Source organism: Notolabrus celidotus, chromosome 12, assembly GCF_009762535.1.
Source record: "Notolabrus celidotus isolate fNotCel1 chromosome 12, fNotCel1.pri, whole genome shotgun sequence".
Classification (NCBI taxonomy): Eukaryota; Metazoa; Chordata; class Actinopteri; order Labriformes; family Labridae; genus Notolabrus; species Notolabrus celidotus.
The window spans coordinates 17,255,200-17,275,741 of record NC_048283.1 but is presented as its reverse complement, the minus strand read 5'-3'; the positions used below and the strand labels follow the sequence as shown (position 1 = coordinate 17,275,741).

Here is a 20,542-nt window from a genome sequence, read left to right as displayed (position 1 = left end):
TTAAAACGAACATACAAGCAAACAAGAATATGAACAGGGCAGCTCAGACATTTTACAAAAGGACACACTACAAGGAAATAAAAAATACGCAAAACAGGTTATACATCATAAGTTACAGGTGGACCGAGAAGATGAAAACGTGAGTCAGTCTGTTAGGCAAACAGGACAGTCCCATTACGGCTATATTCAGGGTAAGGTGCAGTCACTGATCCTATGTGTCCTGGTTGACAGTGTCACTTCTGTTAAGGAATCCCACAGTTAATGTGTTAGCTAGGTTGGGATCAATATACTGTAGATACAGATCCCAAACCTTGTAAAAGGTATCAGTTGTTGAGTGTAGCATACTGTACATGTAAGAAACTCCATGGGCATACACTGCACGATCATTTTGTCCAGGATAACAGAATGTTTTTCCTTGCAGCATATGTTAAAAAGTTAACCTGGACTTAATGACCCATGTAATTTAACATCTAAATGTGTTAGAGTACTTAATGTGTCCATTTCAAATTTTATTTTTTAATTCAATTGGCTTTATCGTGGAAACAAATCGTTTGCTATCATTGAACTTGTAATATATAGAAAGATTGGGTTTTTGTGCAATATATTGGGATTTATTGTTATTAATAAAATGAAGATTAGGCTGTGAGAAGGAAGTCTGCTCTTAGATTTTTTACTTAGTAAATGTAGAAACATGCAGGAAATCAGCACAGTCTTTACCCCATGATAGACTCAGAAATGTTTCATTATTGTTGCCCGAAACAGCAAGAAATCAGTTAAATGAAGGAATCGTAATCAGGGACAGGAGTGTTTCATTTGAAAGCTTCATGTGGAGCTTTGTAAGGTGGCAATATTTTTAAAATTTCCAAAAGGCCACAACAAAATGCTCAAATGCCCCCGTCCATTTAGTATGATAAGAACTAGCTCAGCAGAATAAATGCCTAATGACCACAGGGACTTTCAAACAGGGACAACCCAGACACATTCACACTCATTCACAAACAAATCCCCACAGGACCACAAGGGTCTCTGCTCAGCAGGGACCTTCTGGAGGAGTGTATCTCAGTCGAGCATGCCATTGCCCAGCCTCCTCCATCCCAGTGTCCCCTGTGAGCTCATTAGCCCCAATCATAACCACTTCCCTATGTCTACATTACATGCTCCATCCATCGCCACCCTGCCACACACAAATTACACTCTCTATCAGGATCCCATGGAAAGTGTGTGTTTGTCAGCGTGTTTAAAGGACAAGGAAGGTCGTAGGGCCCTGCGAGCTTACCCGACATGTCCCAGTGGACTCTGAAGACCCCGGTAGAGCTGGGAGGCAGCAGAAGAGGACACAAGCAGGGGCTGAAAAGTAGGTAAGAGGTTAAAAAGTGTGTTTTCAGGTGACTCAGAGGCCCTTGTGTTTCTCTTTTATGCCGTGTGACCCAGATGGGCGGCGAGGGAGAAAAAGAGGAAGGAGGGGGAGGCAGAAGAGAAATAAAGAAAGAGGTTTTTCATTTAAAAAATGAGTGTATGCTGCAGACACAGGAAGGACCCCAGAGGACGGCAGAATGGGATGAGACAACAAAGAGCCCCATCATCAGTTCAGTGAATAGATCTGTCTATCCTTCCCTTTTATCTCTTTTTTTTTCACCTCTTCTTCCTCTCTTAATCAGCCTCTCATTGTGCCATTAGCTGAACCTGTACTCTTAATCAGAGGCTTGGCACAGACATCATCACTTACCACTGCCCTTCTCACACACCAACACACCCACACACACACAACGCTAAATAAACACATTTTAATGCGACACCAATCATGTCATCTACTCAATGAGCCCCCTCTCTTGTCACCCACAACCCAAACATAACACATGAGACGCCCGTGTCTCCCGTCCATCACTCTGCCAACACTGTTGGTCTGAAAATGTGCGTGAGTGTGTGTGTGCACCTTCTTTTGGCATGAATCCCGAGGGGAGGGAGAATGATTTTAAACTCAGTAACCTGAATCACCTCATATCCCAGATCTTCTTTGCATGAATACTGTACACACAAACACACATTACACACAAGCACACTCTTATTTATGTCAGTGAGTGTGTATTGATAATGGCCATTAGCATATTTATGATCATTGCCAGCCTCTTATTGTTTGCATGCTCCATTAATCTTCATCCGCTGCCTACCGACTGACAGCTCAATCTAACAGGCCATCACTGGGCACTGGGCATACACACACTCACAGAGATACACACACACACACACACACACACACACACACACACACACACACACACACACACACACACACACACACACACACACACACACACACACACACACACACACACACAAGATTGCATACTTGTACATAAAGCAAACTTGCATCAACAATCAGAGGGCATTGTCTCACACATGCAGACACACACACACACACATTCAGGCAGACAGCGTGATTGACATTCACCCCTGTGAGTGTGATCACCGGGGGTTATCCTCCCCAGCTGTGTGGGGGTCTGCTCGGCTTTTCCCGTGTGGCACTATGGAGTCGAACCCGTAGGGGAGTCTGGGTTTCTTCTGGGCCATAGCTGGCCACCGGTATGCTAAGATCCTGCACAGCCCACTCCCTACCAGAGCTAAAACAAATGCACCCCCAAGGCCGTAAGAAACAAACGCTCCTCCTGAGGGCAAAAAGCAAGAAATCAGAAAATGCAGCGGGTTGGAGCGCTGCAGAAAACACCCAGGGTGATAAACTGTGCCACTGCTGAGTGCATGTGCGCGTGTGTGGGTGTGTTTTATGTGATGATGACAGCATGTGGGTGTGTGTGCGCAAGTGGAAGCTCATGAAACGTTCACTCAGATGTTAATGTGTTTGTTTAAAGGCAGTGTGACTGACTGACTCACAGCTGATTACTGGATGAATGAGGGCTGGAAGAGAGCCAAGTTCAATGGGAGGTCTGTTCTCCTGTTGCCTCTTCCTTTCTCTTCCCCTCTCATCCCTGTTTCATCCACCTGCTTTGCCCTGCTGCTCCAGGAAGAGCAACTAAGGAGCCAGGGTGTGTTTGTGCATGTGTGTTGGGGCAGATGCTTATCTGGGAGATGAATTTCAAATAGATGAAGAAAGAAAATAGATTTTTTTTCTTTCTTTTTGCTGCAAACCAGAGCACTCCTGCACATGCATGAAGTCTTCGTCTAGCTTCTGGGCGGTCAAACTAACCGTTGGACTTACATACATGCACTTGATAGAACTTATGTCTCTGATATACAGTGTAGTTGTCAGTCAGACTGTGAATGGGTGTGGAGGTCACATCATACAAGCCAGGTAGAGATACATCATTTAAGAAGGTATACTTTCCAAAATGAACCACAAGCTGGCCAAATTGGTGGTCTTCATTAATTGCTTTAGCTTTAGGTTCTTTTTTTTTTTTGTAACTTTATTAATAATTTTTTCCTGATTTTGAACAGATATTTACACGTAGAAACAAACAAACATGTAAATCTCCAACATCCCCCAAACCACCTGACACCCGTAAGGTTGTAAACAGAAAGGAAAATGAATAATAAAGTTTGGCTCTGGTTCTGTTTGCTTAAGTTTGGTTCTGGTTCTGTTTGCTCAAGTTTGGTTCTGGTTCTGTTTGCTTGAGTTTGGTTCTGGTTCTGTTTGCTTGAGTTTGGTTCTGGTTCTGGTTCTGTTTGCTCAAGTTTGGTTCTGGTTCTATTTGCTTAAGTTTGGTTCTGGTTTTGTTTGCTCAAGTTTGGTTCTGGTTCTGGTTCTGTTTGCTTGAGTTTGGTTCTGGTTCTGGTTCTGTTTGCTTGAGTTTGGTTCTGGTTCTGGTTCTGTTTGCTTCAGTTTGGTTCTGGTTCTGTTTGCTTAAGTTTGGTTCTGGTTCTGTTTGCTCAAGTTTGGTTCTGGTTCTGTTTGCTTGAGTTTGGTTCTGGTTCCATTCTGTGGATATGTTAGCAGATTTATGTTAATTTGTACAATCAATAAGTTTGATTAAAATACTAAACCAAAGAAAGAATGGTTTTGTAACAGAATAAATGCACAAAATTAGGCAATTATAAGGCTTCTCATAAAAACACTGTAAGGGTTTTCAACACACAAAGCATTAGTTTTTGCAAAGTTAAGGTAAAATATACGACTACAAAACATCCTTAATTAAGAGCCGTTTGGGAGTTGAGAGAGCCGGCTCTTCTTTGGGAGCCGAGTCAAAAGAGCCTGCTCTCTGAAAGAGTCGGACTTCCTATCATTAGTTAATGGGTCCACAATCATGTTTCTTTATAAATGTCCTGATATCCCCAAAGAAATTTGAAGAGGAAAAACAAAGATGTTTTATGTATAGGTGCTTCATTTAATGTCAAAGTCAAAGTCAAAGTCTTCTTTATTGTCAAAAGCTGCAGTTTGCACTAGACATACAGAGGATTTGATATTATGTTTCTCTCTCAGACCCTAGCAAGGACAACAACAGATAAACATAGGAAATACACACAAGACAAAGAGAATGGATTAGATCTAGCTAGTAAAAGATAAGCTAAAATTAAAAAGAAGTAAGCTAATACAAATAATAAACTACAATTTAAAACAGTGCAAAACTTTGCTATAGTGCAAATCTTAACTTATCCCAGATTTTAGGCTGAACATCTTGTTTTTCAAAACTGTGATGTACTCTGAAACCTTTTCAATTATCACAGCAGATGTTTTTATAATGAATGAGAGCATCCAAAGTAAGAATCAGAAAACCAACAGTAATGAGTGTGTTTCTTAATTTATATGAATCATATTAAATATGTTGAGGATAATTTATGGACCCCCATGAACATTTAGTCTTATCATTAAGTTACATTAATATAAATCAGAACAGTGAGCATTCTACATATATTGTTTTCTTCTCTTCATGTTGTGTTTCTTGTCTGACAGCCAGACAGACCCCAATCAATGATGGCAGAAATTGTGTAACTCTGCATCTTAAATGAGACTCCACTCTTTTTTATGAGCTTACCTACTGTGAATTAAATGACATCCTATGTTTGAAATCTATGGATGCATTTATCTTGAAGCTATTAGAAGGTTTAAATATACCCAACACACAGCGTGGAACAAGTCGTAATGCTTCCTTTTCCTTAGCCATAAAGTTATTTTTATAGAGGCTATCTATAATATTCCACTATCAGAGATTAAAGAAGTTTTATTATGATCTCCCACAGAGAAAAGAGTTTATGAAGCTTTAGTAAATCATTCCTTTCCTCTGTGAGATCAGCTGCTGGGACTGTTTGCCTGTGTGACTGTAAGAGTTGTGCAGCATTAACATTTATGAGGTGTAAGCTAATATATTTGAGTAGTTTATGGAAGCAGTAAAGAGTGAAATACATAATTTGCTAGCATGTACCATGTAAAACAGCTCTTAAAGATGAGCTGTGAATACAAATGTGGATGTTTTTTCACTAGTTGAGCAGATTCTATCATTCATGACCAGGATGGCTCCGTCCCTGCACTACATTTACCCAGCAGTAAAACTCCTCCAGCCTGAGGAGGAACACAAATATGGAGAGAGAAGTTGTTGTGTACTATGTATCTACACAAGACACACAGAATTAAGGAAAATAATCTTTTTTTCAGTCTTGTCATGATACTATTCTAGTTTTTTACCAAATGCAACAGCTTACAACATATTAAACAGGGATATCTTTGAGTATTTTTTTTTGTTTCATTGGAGCAAATTAACTCATCTCTTGGTACAGAAGAATAATACCAATATATTACCCACTTGGCTAGTTAGAGCTCCTGAGGATTTTTTTTTTAAACTGGTGATGAAAAAGACTGACAGCAAAAGTGACACCTCTTTCTAACCTACCAAACCAATCCAAATCATCAGCAACAAGTCTGCTGATTTCACTGTAGTTACTTTGATGCATGGAACCAATGCCAAGGGGTAGGAATCAGATAACCATGCCAAATAAGCAAATGTGAAAATGACTCATACATTTGACTGTCAAAATAAAGCAGGATGATTTTTATCATAAAACACTACAGACACAGGTCCAACAATCAGCAAAGAGATAAGACACACCTATTTGTTCACAGAGGTGCCATATCAACACAAACCCAAAGTTTCCCACGGTAGCTTTAAGATTATAGACACACTTAACCTGTTTACCTTAAAAACTGTAACCACACCCCTCACTTTCCTACTAATACTACAAAAAGGCTGCACATTATTATGTAATCTACTTTACTGTATACACTAATACTGTGCACACATGAGTTATTGTGCAAATTTGGAAAAGTCTTACAATCTAGACCAGGGGTTCTCAAACCTTTTTTTTTTTTTTTTTTTTTTTTACATTTGTCACGTACCCCTAGCAGTACTCCAACGTACCCCTAGGGGAACCCCCATTTGAGAATCACTGATCTAGACAATACAATAAAGCACTATGCACTAAGATTTTGTGTTAAGTTTGGGAGTTAAATCATTTTGTGTTTATGGTGGCTTCGTTTCTTTTCAGGTTTTCCTGTTCCAATTTTTTTTGGGATCATTTTTGGGCTTTTTGCATTTATTCGATAGCATAGATAGTACAGAAGATGAAGGGAGCAAGTGGGGGATGACGTACCCAACAATGTTTGGACCAAGAATCAATTCTACAATCAGTAGGACAAGGACTGTAGCATCGCCCACCCCATACATTTTTTTTTTGTATTTTTGACAAACCAATCAGAGAAGACGATAAATTAATAATTGTGCTGTATAGTAGCAATAAACACTTAAAACTTACAAATCAACTTCCCCTCTGTATTTTATTATAAGTGTTGAAAAAAAAAAGGGGAGGGGGGGGGATTTTGGCTTTTAAAGGCTGTGGTCTTAAACTTTTGATCTGCTGATGAACGGCCTATTTTAGTTTAATTGCTGTTTTCAATAAATTGCTCACTCAAATTTTTTTATGTCTCCCCCCATTTCTTCTTTTTGCATTTTGAAGCTCCATTTAGAACCTTTTTGAGATCCAACAGTGCAAAATGTAAATTTTCATGCAATTTTTCAACTGGTCTTAAAATTTTGATCAGCACTGTAGTGATTATGGTTTATCTGTTATATTTGTTTACTTGTTGTTCTTGAACAATTGTCATTTCACCTATTGAAGTAATGTTAAAAAATTAAGAATATCATTTCTGGTTAAATATTTTTTTCCAATTTGTTTGTATTGAGTTCTTTTATAAATCAAATAAGCCTCTGTAATAATCAGAGAAAAATCACTATGTTTGAATGACCTATAAAAATCTATACCCTACACCATCCATTTCATTACAGGAAATAAATACCACCCCCATGCTTTAAACACCATCCAGTACCTGCAATATTTTTAAATGTCAGGTACATTTCTCTGTTTCAGGGCAATGAGTCCATGACCTGGTTAGAGTGCTGGAGGAAGAGCTCAGATTGATGCATTAGCACTAACTGTGTTTCCTCCATCATCATCTTCATTTAGCCCATGATTAACTCCCAATCATCAGGCAAGATTAAAAGTCAGGGTAAAAATATTCCATACATACTTAATATTCCACTAACAAGGAAACCAGCTCCCAAACTGCCAACAAAATAGATCTACACTCATGACACACACGCACATACGCACTCAAGTACACATACATCTCTCCGTTCCTCGCCTGAAAACACACACCTAAACATTTCACGGCTATCTCCCCCACAGCCCGGTGCTGGCTAGGTGGAATTAGAAAACCAACCCTGCGGTCTCATTAATTAATTAAACACCATGTGCCAGTGGCACCTGGGTACCGGTTATCAGTGCCACTCAGACACACCGTGATCTCAATATCCACCCCACCACAGGGCACTGACAGAGGAGGGGGGGCTGCAAGGGAGGTGAGGGGCATCTTCTACAACTTTGAGTTAAAGACAGTTTCTGTACAGACTGCAGGAGGAGATAGGAAACTACGGGCAGTAAAGTGGGACACATTTACTCTGAATGGAGCCTGATGAGTGTTTACTGCTGTGCGTTTGTTCCTCCCTCACAGGATCCATGGGTCCTTTTATCATCTGGCCTAGCAGGGCCCCTAAATCACTGTAGTAACGCCCTCATCATCTGCTCTTTATACATCTGCACACAGGAACACAAACACACACACACACACACACACACACACACACACACACACACACACACACACACACACACACACACACACACACACACACACACACACACACACACACACACACACACACACTGCTGCTGCTGCTTTTTATTCTTTCCCAGCAGCATTTCACATTAATAAACTGTCTTTAAATGTTTCCTCTGGTTGTTTTTCCCTTTTATTTTAAACACTAACTTTAATAATTGAATACTGTGGGCACTTAAATCACCTTGATTTCATTTTTTCTTTTTTTATACTTTTTATTTAATAGTTTTTAATATATAAAGCAGAGTGAAAATACTCATACATACACACTCACAAAAAACCCAAGACAAAACAAAGACGTAACAGCATGTCAGCATTAGCATGGATTAGTTTGCTTATAATTTGTATAGACAACCTTCTGAAAATTAACAATTAATTTCTAACTCATCCATGAGTATAGGATTTGATACCTAATGCAGAAACAAACTTTAAAGAAAATGTACAAAGATAAAGATCTACAACATCAACAAGAATAAAAACAAAAATGAAGAGGTTTGGTTTATTGTATGTATTAACTATGTAAGTAATAGGTGTTTATCATTTAAGGTTCTGTTTTTGCCCATTGTTTTTTTTTTTTTTTAAAGGGGACATATCACGCTTTTTTCATCAATATATATTGGTCTAAGAGGTCCCCAAAACATGTCTTTAAAGTTTATGCTCAAAAAAACACTTTGAAATCAGATTTTGGCATGCCTGAAAAGCCCTCTTCTTCATTCCTCATCAGAACACTCTGTTTTCCCTCTGACCACGCCCCCTCCGGAAGTGGATGTGCCTCGGCTCTCCAGCACGTTGATCTAATGTTTACATGTTGGCTGAATATACACGGCTGCTCAGAGATCGCGTTACTTCAACCCTCTGAATCTGATCCTGACGGAGAGGCGCCTGTAGCAGGACCTTTCTGAACGATTGGTCACAGATTTAGTGTTTCTTGTTGTTTTATTTATCAGTATGTCGACGTGTGTCTTGGTACACAGCTACGAACATGTAGCTATGTGGCTATGCTAACTAGCGCTAGCACTTATCCATGATAAATAAAAATCATCCACTAGATCTTCAAATCTGCAGACGTGGGGAGTAAAACCGACCTCTGCCAGAAAGGCAGCAGGACCTTTTATGAAGGATTGGTCACAGATTTAGTGTTTCTTGTTGTTTTATTTGTCAGTATGTCGACATGTGTCTTGGTACACAGCTACAGCTACAGCTACAGCTACAGCTACAGCTACAGCTACAGCTACAGCTATGAACATATAGCTATGTGGCTATGCTAACTAGCGCTAGCACTTATCCATTACAAATAAAAATCATCCACTATATCTTCAAATCTGCAGACGTGGGGAGTAAAACCGACCTTTGTGTTTATTAAGACAGCCTACAACTAGCATGCCTCCCTCCTAAGCTCCTTGTTAGCACACATTTGTGCAGGTAATGAAAAACGGAGGGGGGATTCAGTATTACTTTATACAGTCTATGAGCTGAACAAGCTCCGAGCTCTGACTCCGTGACAGACCGGATATTGTTGTTACGTAACAAAAACACGGAAGTCTGAAACGGCTCGTTTCACACACATTTACAGAAAGGTGTAGAAATCAAAACAGGGGCAGAATGGATTTTTTTCATTCTCGGGGGGTTTGTAGACATGCCAGGGAAACATATTTCAGGTAAAGAACCATTAAAAAGTCAATTTTGCATGATATGTCACCTTTAAATAGCTCCATACTTGAAGATATTTAAAAAAGTGAGAATTTGACAGATTTAATTTTTTGAGAGATTCTCAAAATAATCCACCCCTTTAATTGTGCTAAATGCTAAATCTGGTCAGCCCTTTTGCGGCCCATATTTTACATGTATCGTCTGTCATACCTGGTATGAGATCTCTGTCTTTTGCAATTTCTTTCAAACACACTAAATCTTTGTTGTTTTGTTCGTACTAATTTTCTCCAAACTGTACAAACTTAATAAACATAGTCTTTAAATGTGGTTGTTTTTTAGAAATGTGGATTTCAGTAGCTCATATAGAAAATAACACTACATATATATGACATACTTTCTTTCCTGTCTTACATACTTTGGACCAGAGATCACTTAGTTTTTATATCATACAAGGAATATCTTACTGTTGAAGCTTTTTAATCATATATTAAAGATAACCTCATAAAGCAGATTCCTTGAATCTACCTTAAATTACCAAGAAAGTATCTTATTTGGAAGATGATTCATGTGTCTGTGGCAATGCTGTAGGGGCTTCTCCTTGTGGTTATGATGGGCACATTGGATACATTCAATGGATAGAGGTGGCTCTGGGACACTGGAGCTAACTGTTAAGCCTCCGAGTTATCACGGGCCCTACTCGATGAAACACTGGTGAACTGCTTGACCATCTGGAGATTTACTCGCTCTCACTGCCCATCAATCCTCATCTAACTTCATGTCTGAGTTTTGCAAGGACATAAGTGGCCTTGTGGTAGGCTACGTAACTTAACCTTAGAGGATATTTGTATGAGAGCATGCTGGGATGGGTTTCTTCAATGAGTATTTTTTTTTGTGTCATTTGAGTAAAAATCAGCGCATTCAAATCCAAATAAGATTTTCTGTTAGTTATCTGTGATTTTTATGAAACTATGACAAATTAAACCCACAACAAATATTGCAGAGGAAAGCATACAGAAGTGTGATCTCCCAGCCTTCATTGATACTGAATTTTACATCCAAGTATGCACATATCACACACAGAGTCTTTTTATATCTATGTGCATGCATCAAAAATATCCAGATAACTGAGATAAATCTATCACTGCTAGATTTTCATATCAATTTTTAGGAGGCCACCTGCACTAATTGGACCTGTAGGGACAATAATGTTTAGATCTGTTTTTAAAAAGATTTCAGCTTTTGATATTGACTCAGAAGAGATATTTTGATCGATGTGAAAAGTAGGGTTTGATAACTCAGTGCAGGTCATTGCCTATTTTGTAAACAAACTAGAAAAATAGCAGAATAGTCTCATACTTGAATGACTGTGTATATTTTGTTAATACATCGTGGACGTTTATGTTGATATCCATGTTTAACAGGTGCTTTTAAAAACGGTCAGTTTTCCAGGTGTCTTTTTGGGGACAAAGGTTAGGAATCTGTCACCTTTGATTAACAGTGTTATTGTGTGTGTGGTTCCTCAGAGATGAAAGGAAAGGTTGATTTCTATTCCATATTGAGTCCAGTTGTTTTGAAATCTTCATAAATGCTGCAGCAGGGCCAGGTTTTCCGAGGGTTGTGTTCATACCCCTGCTTCTGCAGAAACCCATCACATTATTAAATTGTATGTCCAGCCTTTTTGATTTCCTGGATTTCTGTTACAAATATATTTTCACATTAACATTCAGTGAGGAAATCCAGGCTAAAAACAACTTTTAGAGGACACTACATGCTGATCTAACTTTTGTCTTCTTTTTCAGATTGAGTGTGTCTACAGCAAGGTTTGAACACTTGGCCGAGTTTGCACTTCCATGGACATGAGTGTCTCTTTGGGCTGTTAATGTTGGAGAAGGCTTTGTTAACCACTTTGGGGTTGGAGGTAGAAAACTGAAATCATTAAAGTGTTCCTCATATAAGAACAATGTGGTTTCTTTAACTGAAGTGTGCATGTTTAAGACGAGAATGCAACACAGAAAGCCTGCTGCAACTTCCTTCAACAACTAACGCCAAAGTCAAAAGCTGCCTGTGTCTTAACCCTCCTATTATGTTTGTTTCTCTAGATCAGTAATAATGTTCCTGGGTCAACTTGACCCGGGGCATATTCAATTATCCAAAAGTGATAGAAACCCCCAAAAATCCCTATATTTTTTAATCTAATTTTTAACTCCATTACTAACCATTTAAATCCAGATTTAGTCCATTGGTGTTCTTTAATTCTCAGATCATGGTTCAATGAGGATAACTCACTCATTTTTCATTAAAATTCATGCAAAAGGTCCTAAGTATAAATACAATAGTTCCACATGACATAGATTTTTGAGAATTTTATTTTACATTTTGATTTTTTTTGATTTTTTATGAAGTGATGTTGATAAATTAACACGTCTCTTCTGTCACATGCTGCCCAGATTTTTATACAGCATTTAGCTGGCATATACTGCCTAAAATAGACTTTAAAAAGGGTCAATTTGACCCGCAACATAACAGGAGGGTTAAAGAAGATAAAAAAACAGTTTACCGTACATTATGGGGATCAAAGTGCTTCCAGGAATTATCATAAGGGTCAACAACAACAAGAACAACCTGGTTCCATATCCACAAGATGTGATGAGGAAACATTGGGACACTTTTCTGCACCAGGAGTTCAAGTTTGCGTGATGAAATTCAACGGTGAAGCGAGCTGCATGTAACCAGGTTTGTTGAATAAAACAGTGAATGTCTGATGAGCGGTGAATGTTTTATGTATTGCCAATTTGCTTCAGTTTAATTTTCAAAATATCTTTTCAGATTCCCCTTGAGGAACAAAATGAAGACAATGCAATTACAACTGAAACTCTACCAATGATACTGCAGCAGTGAATGGAGATAGAGAAACTTCACATCTTCCACTCTTCCATCTCCAACTCTGACTTAGTTGATAAGAAAAATAAAACTTCCTCCTGCTACATTGTTCGTGAATGTTTGTGAATCCTTATGTTGCTCTAATAATGTTCCCGTCTGCATGCTCACCCACAGAATCCTTAGCTTGTTCTGTTAAAGGCCAAAATAACTTACCAACAAAGAAAAGCCCATAAGAGTCAGAAAACTATGTGTCCTCTTGTTTATTAAGACTTCTAGAATGTCAATAAGAGCATTTCTATACAGTAGGGGAGCTGAGGAGACCAGCGCGCAGACACAATGACCTTCTGCTGTTCTCCTGCTTGATAATGACCCAGACAAAGACACGCTGGCCATCAGCCAGACCTCTAATAAAGCCAAACATGCTCTATCATCTGCTAATAACCTCCAGGCTGCAGCAGGAGTCACTGACAGGCCAGCGTCTTCTGAATGTGAGGAGGGGGAACAAAGCTCAGTGCGGACAGGAAGTAGTGGAAAGCATCCCGTTTATTGATCTAAGACTTTGCAGTGATGGGACACAGCGGTAACTACATTCTTCTTCGTCCCCCAAACACACAGACAAAAAGATGAACAAAAAAACAAACAGTGCAAAACATCTCACTCTAACAATCAATCCTTTTGGTACACTCATTTGTTGAGCTCTTTGTGGCTGCACTGCTTCACATAAAATATTAACCACATGGACACACTTGCAGGGGAGGTATTTTTTGCCAAAGATAGGGTAGGTAAACTCGTTACTCTTTTCTTAATTGGTACAGAGAATCCTTCCTTTTTTGTTCCTCTCAGCAACCCCTCCAGGGGAATGCTGATTGATTGTCCTCTAAGTCCTCATAATACCCCTCTGCTGCCTTCACACACACACACACACACACACACACACACACACACACACACACACACACACACACACACACACACACACACACACACACACACACACACACACACACACACACACACACACACACACACACACACACACACACACACACACACATTCTCTGTTAGACGGCACACACGTCAACCGTCTATGGTTGTCCAATGACAATTCACAGTTCAGAAGAGGATAACTTTTCCAACGTAGAGCTGTCTGTCTCAGGCCTCTCTTCCAGCTTCCACATCACTGGCTCAGCCTCAAAATGTAGCCGTGCAGCTGGTCTGAGAAGGCCTGCAGAGAGAATTTATCTTGCACCCTCCTCCTCCCAGCTTGTCCCATGTCCCTGCGGAGCTGCGGCTCCCCCACCAGCCTCCCCATGGCCTCAGAGAAGGCCTCTGCCGACGGCTCGCACAGAAAGCCTGTCTCCCCATCGGCCACGCTCTCCAGGGGCCCTCCGGAGTTCACAGCGATAACAGGGCAGCAGCAGTACATGGCCTCTACTGGAACTATCCCAAAATGCTCTCTGCTCGGGGTGTACAGCACGGCCGCACTACCCCGCAGCAGCGCCACCTTCAGTGAGTCAGAGGGAGAACGCAGGAAAGTGACACAGTCCTCCAGGTGGACCTGCGCTGCAAGCTCCTTCAGTTCAGCGTAATGTTGGACATTTTCAGTAACTCTGTCGTCGTAGCCACCCGCCACCACCAGGTGAATACCTGCTCTCTGGTCCAGTGGAAGGCTGCTCCTCAAGGCTGCAAGAGCCTCCAGAGCCAGCCCCAGATTCTTCTTTCTCTCATATCGGTTGAGAGAAAGAAACAAGCAGGAGGTTCCCTCGGGGAGCTGCCCCTCCAGGCTCTGTGTCTCAGAGGACGGCTGGTCGAAGGTTCTTGTGTTGAGAGAGGGGTAGAGGACATCAGTGTGGACTTCTCTCAGACCTTGAAAGGTCTCTCTGAAGATGCCTGCAGTGAACTGGCTGTTTACCAGGATCTAAAAAGAAGCACAGACGGATACATTCAGAAGGATCTCACATATATCACGGGTGCTTTAATTCCTTATGAGTCAGATTCCAGCCTGCAGTCTTTGATTATCCTGAAATGTCATTTCCTTTCTATCAGGGCTCTGAGCCTTTAACACTTCTTGCCTGAGGAGACGTGGCTCTATCTCAAATTAAATTATCACTTAGATGTATTTAAGCTGCTGAAACAGCACACCTTATATTTTGGTTTACTTTATTACACTGAAGTTTTAGTAGTTACAGATAGCTGATCTAAGTCAGCAAGAGACTCCAAATCTACCCTAAGTTGTCAGTTAATTTCTTAACGGGATCAAACTTATCAAAACTCATAAAGCTCTGAACAAATAAAGTGTGTTTGTTTTTGACACTGTGGTATCTTGTCAGAGTGCGGTTGCTCTCTAAATTGTTTGAAGGCACACAAGATTGAGCTGACAACAGAATTTATCTCTTGGTATTTATGTACGTACAGGCTTTGTGTTTATGAAAATCGTAAAGAACACATCATAAAATCTTCAACCACTGTGCTATAAAAATCAGATCTGTCCGATGGTTTGATTTTTGAAGGCACCCTGTCTGTCTACTGAGCTAAAGTGTGTCTATTAACATGAATCTTCATCATATTGCTTTACCTGTGTACAGAAGGTGTGGGCTACTTCTTTACTTTTTATTGAAAGGCTGTGTATATATGACAAAAATATTAGCATCTAAAAACAGAATATCTCCTTCCTGAGCACTCCACATGTTTATTCTGAAGTCAAAATAATCCTCACTACTGTTGTGTGGTGGATATTAAACAGATGATGTACTACCTCAATTCCAATGTAGTTATTGTAAAATGTTAATAAAAACAAATTTTGTTGGTTTGCAAATAATTGAGATCCTATATTAAATATGAAATACAGCAAAGGCAACACATCAAATGTTGAATCTGAAAGATGTTATTGCTCTATGAAAAATATATGAAGAGTTAATTTGCAAAAACAGATTACTCCATTTTTATACATTTTCAAAAAACACATTTCTTCTTTATATACATATTTAATAAAGTTACATTTTTAAGATACCTATAATTAGTAATGTCATTTTGACTATAGTCGATTGATATTGCCTAAAGCTAGTAATAAAAAAATATGTTTTTTGAAATTTTTTAAATGTTTTAAAAAGTGAGTTATCTGTTTTTGCAAATGAACTCTTCGTATTCTCATTGGAAATTTCATGCCAGCAACACATTTAAAACATGTTGGGACACAGACAACAAAATACTGAAAAAGTTGTGTTTTATATAAAAAACAAAAAACAAAAAAAAAAACACATGAAGGAATACCACCCAATTAATTACTTAAATTTGCAACATGTTAGTAACATGACTGGGTATAAAATGGCATTCCAGAGAGTCTCTCAGAAATAAAAATGGAAAGAGGATTACCACTCTGTTCATAATTTGACATAGAGTGGTCTCGACCTCCTATGTTTGTAAAAGCGTCTTGAGATAACATTTGTTGTGATTTGGCGCTATACAAATAAAGACTGATTGATTGATGATTGACTCTGGGAGAGACTGTGTGAGGAATTAGTTCTACGATTTCAGAATAATGTTCCTCAGTGTGAGGTTGTAGAGAATTTGGGGATTTCACCATCTACATACATAATCCTAAATGATTCCAGATAAATCTCTGTACAAAAGGGACAAGGCTGGAAACCAATACTGGCACGCTGCATTAAAACAGACATGACTTGGGGCGCTGGTGGCCTAGCGGTCTCAGCGCCCCACATACACAGGCTAAAGCCCTCGTCACAGAGGTGCTGGTATGATTCCCAGCCGCGACCAAGTACTGCATGTCTTCCCCCACTCTCTACTCCCCATGTTTCCTGTATCTTTTCAGCTGTCCTGTCACAAAGGTAAACCCCCCCCCCCCCCCCCCCAAAAAAAATAGCTAAAAACAGATATGACTCTGTAGTGGAAATCTCTGCATTGGCTCAAAAATCCCTTCTGAAAACCACTGTCTGGGACATTGCTGCATCCACAGATTCAGAACTTAATCATGCAAAGAGGAAATCATGTACAAACATGATCCAGAATCTCAAGCGACTTCCCAAGTCCATTTAAGAGACACTAGGGTGAAGTGTAAAACTGTCCTGTGGTCTGACGAATCAAAACTTGACATTGTTTTTGGAAATCATGGAAGCTGTGTCCTTCGCTCAAAGTAGAAGAAATACCAGCTGGCTTGCTATCAGCACACAATTCAAAAGCCTGCATCCATGATGGTATGGGGGTGCATAACTACTCATGGAATGGGTAGCTTACACATCTGGGAAGGTTTCATTAATGCTGAACATTGGTGTTGTAGTATTTAAGACCGGTCTTGGTCTTGATGCCGCTTATTTAAGGTCTCGGTCTTGTCTCAGAATCGAAAGCATTTTCACTCGGTCTTGTCTCGATCCCGGACTGGGCGGACTCAGTATTTTATATGAAGACCAGTCGAGACCACCACTGATGCACTCTGTGTCCCTGTCATTACTGTGATATGAGAAAAAAATGAAACTTAAGGAGTCAAAAGAAAGGCAACCAAGACAAAACCAAACCTTGTTTTTCAATTTCTATTGAAAGCAAACTTAAATAAAATAAACAGAAGTCTTTATTTTGTTTACCCTCATGATGATTTTTCATTGATATATATGGTCTTGGTCTTGTCTCGGTCTTGCCCTGCCTTGGTCTTGGTCTTGACTCGGTCTCGATCCCTAAATGTCTTGGTCTTGTCTTGGTCTCAGTGCGCTCTGGTCTCGGACATGCATTGGTCTCGGTCAATGTGGTCTTGACTACAACACTACTGAACAATATACACAGGTTTTGGAGCAACATATGCTGCCATCCCTTCTCCAGGGAAGACCCTGCATATTTCAGTAAGACAAATGCCAAACTATATTTTGCATGTATTACAGCAGCATGGCTCTGTAGTAACAGAGTCCAAGTGCTTAACTGGCCTCAAAGGTCAATATGACCCTTAAAGGAATAATAAAACGAAAGAGAACCCGATCTGTTGAGCAGCTGATATCCTATATCACACAAGAATACGGCTTTTTACTTAAAAGATTCCAGAAACTGGTCTCTCAAACATTTACAGAGTGATGTGAAAAGAAGAACTAGCTAGCATCACAAAGAAAATTAGCATGTGTTGTCTTTTTTGCTCTTTTTTCAATTAAATACAAGGTTTAAATGATTTGCAAACACTGAACTTCATTAACTGAATTTCAAACTTTTTAGGCATTGGGGTGTACTTGGTGAGTCAATCAGGTGGTTGTCCTATTTTCTACAGCTTTGTTACAGGTAGCTCATTTTTTTTATACTGTACCATGATAGCACTGAAAATGTCAAAAGTATAATTATTTAATTTTGCATGGTCTCTTACTCTATATCTTAATACTAATATGTGTTTAATATATGCATAGTGTTTAACTATATACCTCTGAGATTTGTCATCAGAATCAACTTAAATTCATGACATTTTGAGATGCTTGTCCCTGCTGTTACATCCAGAGGCTTTGAAGAACAGCATAAAAACACAACCATATTTCTGTTAGGTGTAAAGTTAGCTTTTGAATGAGTCCACAAAGAGGCATACTGTTTTTGCCCCTGGCTCTGCAGACCCAACCTTAGGTCCTCCTCTCTCTGGCTACATTCAAATCCCTGCACAAACACAGAACATGCAATGCACTTAACCTGAAAATCTCACCACTACTTTATTTGGCCAGATCATTTTAAATCTTGTTCAAAGGCATATCTAGCATTTCTGTGGTACCCATGTCTCTGTAGAGTATTAATTGAAACAAGGACAAAATCTTGTCCAGCAATGTGACAGTCATATCCTGGAGACAGATACAGGCTTCAACCCTCAAACTTAACATACCATATCAGCCATGCCAGTGGTGCGTTCCTCTAGCCAGTCGATTGGAGCACGATACAGTTTCTTCAGGAAAGTCTTCCTCTGAGTCAGCAGCTGGTCTGGAAAGTGACAGTAAAACAAAACCTTCTTCTTGTGACGGGACAGTCGCAGCACTGGGATGCACGCTGACACCTGAATGGATTTGCAGGGGAATGAAGAACCGGAATGTAAAAACATTGAACTCACAGTGGATAAATATCTAACAATAAAACTGTAGCCTTAATACAAATTATATTCTGAGTCAATATTGTGTCAATTCTCTGTACTAAGATTGTGTGAAAGGTGTGACCTGTGAGAGAAAGGTATCTTTGTGGATTGGTACTAAAGACAAAACAGTAGATGACAAACATGGGAGTGTCCACTTTATGGTATAGTTTGAGGGTGTGACAATAAATGGAAGACACAAAGAGACAGGCCACTGTAAATATGGATGCTGTTTTCTGAGAGATTGTTATAAGATAAAGAAGACTGAAGAACTCAAATAAGCGAAGACCAAATAGACCAATAGTTAATTCCAGTATGAAACGACTCACCTGATCACAGAAGACAACATCATACTCCACCCCGCTGAGGAAGACCAGATAAAAGGCCACATAGATCATTCTCAGGTATGCACAAAGGGCATGTAGGTAGCCAAACACACTGGTGGGTAGCCAGTCACCTGCACATACCTATTAGAAGGGTAATAGAAACAGTTGAATACTTTTAGTGTGCACGCTCTTGAAAAAATCTGCTTCTTCATTTTAAGTTAAACATTCTCTGTCTCTGTTATTAATCATTGGGGATAACATTCGCAAAGTAAGGTGTGTTGCCGTACCACGGGCAGGTCTGGGTCCAGGGTCTCAGAGAAGCAGTGTGATGGGTCATAATGAGCCGTCCAGATCTGAACGCTGCATCCCTGAGACTTCAGAGCCACAGCGGCATCTACCACCAGTCGCTCTGCTCCACCAATGCCAAGGTCTGGATGGAGAAACACCACCCGAACCATCCTGAACAATAAGAGTAGGTAAGGTTACAAGGATACAAAAAACTCAGTTCAACATACTGTTGTCACTACATCTAAGGTCAGATGAACTTATCAGTAAATGTTGGTATTAAACAGATACAATTATCTCACAGTCAAAAGAAAAAAGATTGTTTTGAATTCGTTTTTTTTATTTAGCACTTTAAGAATCTGAAGGCTGAGATACATGAAATTCAGGATTATTTTTTGGCCATTGAAGAAACTCTAAAATATGACTCAAACAACCCCATTCAGCAAAAACTGAACCAATGAAATGTGAGTAATATCTCTGATGTTAAAAGAAATGTCCCCAAGCTGTGGTGTTAGTTTGTATCATGACATAAAATGAATGACATCAGCTTCAAACCTCCTCAGCTGTCACAATGTACTCAGTCCTGGGACAAATATATAGTTTGTTTTGAATTTAAGAAGTCAAAGTATTGGCAGGAACAAACATAAGATTTGAGATAAGTTAGCTGGATAACTGTGATAACAGTGGCATTGATAAGACAGTGGATGTAAGCCTATGTAGCAACAGAATTTTACCCCGTTTCAGAAAGCTAACATGGTGAGCTGTTGTTTTTGCAGCTGTAAACACGCCTTACTCTCTAAACAATTAAACTACAGTTACTATTACCTTTCAATCTCTTGACCACCCTGTCCAAGTTTTGAAGACTGACTATGCCAGTCTGGATTCCCATAGCAGAAATGCTAACTGTCATGAAACTCTGCCTTTCGGACGCCATCTTGGCTCAAATCAACCGCTGTGGTTAAGGTACTCGCGCTTCTTGTCAGGACCACAATGGCGGCAGTTTCACCGTTGTAGCAGACGCGCTTCCTGTGAGACACGTCTCTCTCAAAATCAAGGAGGACCAATGATATGCCTTTGAATTTAATTACAATTATCCGCGCAAGTTAATTAAATACTAATCAAATGTTGGTACACAAA

At 39.7% G+C, this 20,542-nt stretch overlaps 1 protein-coding gene across 2 annotated transcripts; it reads right to left on the bottom strand.

Annotated features, from left to right (window-relative positions):
• Positions 1-12,948: 12,948 nt before the first annotated feature.
• Positions 12,949-20,379, bottom strand: alg2 (ALG2 alpha-1,3/1,6-mannosyltransferase). 2 transcript variants are annotated; one of them, XM_034697671.1, is made up of 5 exons: positions 20,231-20,379; positions 19,408-19,579; positions 19,124-19,261; positions 18,555-18,722; positions 12,949-14,621 (listed from the first exon to the last, which is right to left on the bottom strand). In XM_034697671.1, exons 2-5 carry the CDS (start codon positions 19,576-19,578, stop codon positions 13,881-13,883), a joined length of 1,218 nt encoding a protein of 405 aa, XP_034553562.1. In that variant the 5' UTR covers position 19,579; positions 20,231-20,379; the 3' UTR covers positions 12,949-13,880. The 2 variants fall into 2 exon arrangements, with proteins under 2 accessions (XP_034553562.1, XP_034553563.1); XM_034697672.1 differs by lacking the exon at positions 20,231-20,379 and adding an exon at positions 20,140-20,225.
• Positions 20,380-20,542: the final 163 nt, after the last annotated feature.

Bases quoted from the DNA above. Each gene is read 5' to 3' on its own strand.
- alg2 (XM_034697671.1), bottom strand. From the start codon at position 19,578: ATGGTTCGGGTGGTGTTTCTCCATCCAGACCTTGGCATTGGTGGAGCA. The intron at 19,262-19,407 runs GTACGGCAACAC...CCCTTCTAATAG, and splicing joins TGGACCCAGACCTGCCCGTG to GTATGTGCAGGTGACTGGCT. The intron at 14,622-18,554 runs GTATGTTAAGTT...GCTTCTTTTTAG, and splicing joins CCACTGGCATGGCTGATATG to ATCCTGGTAAACAGCCAGTT.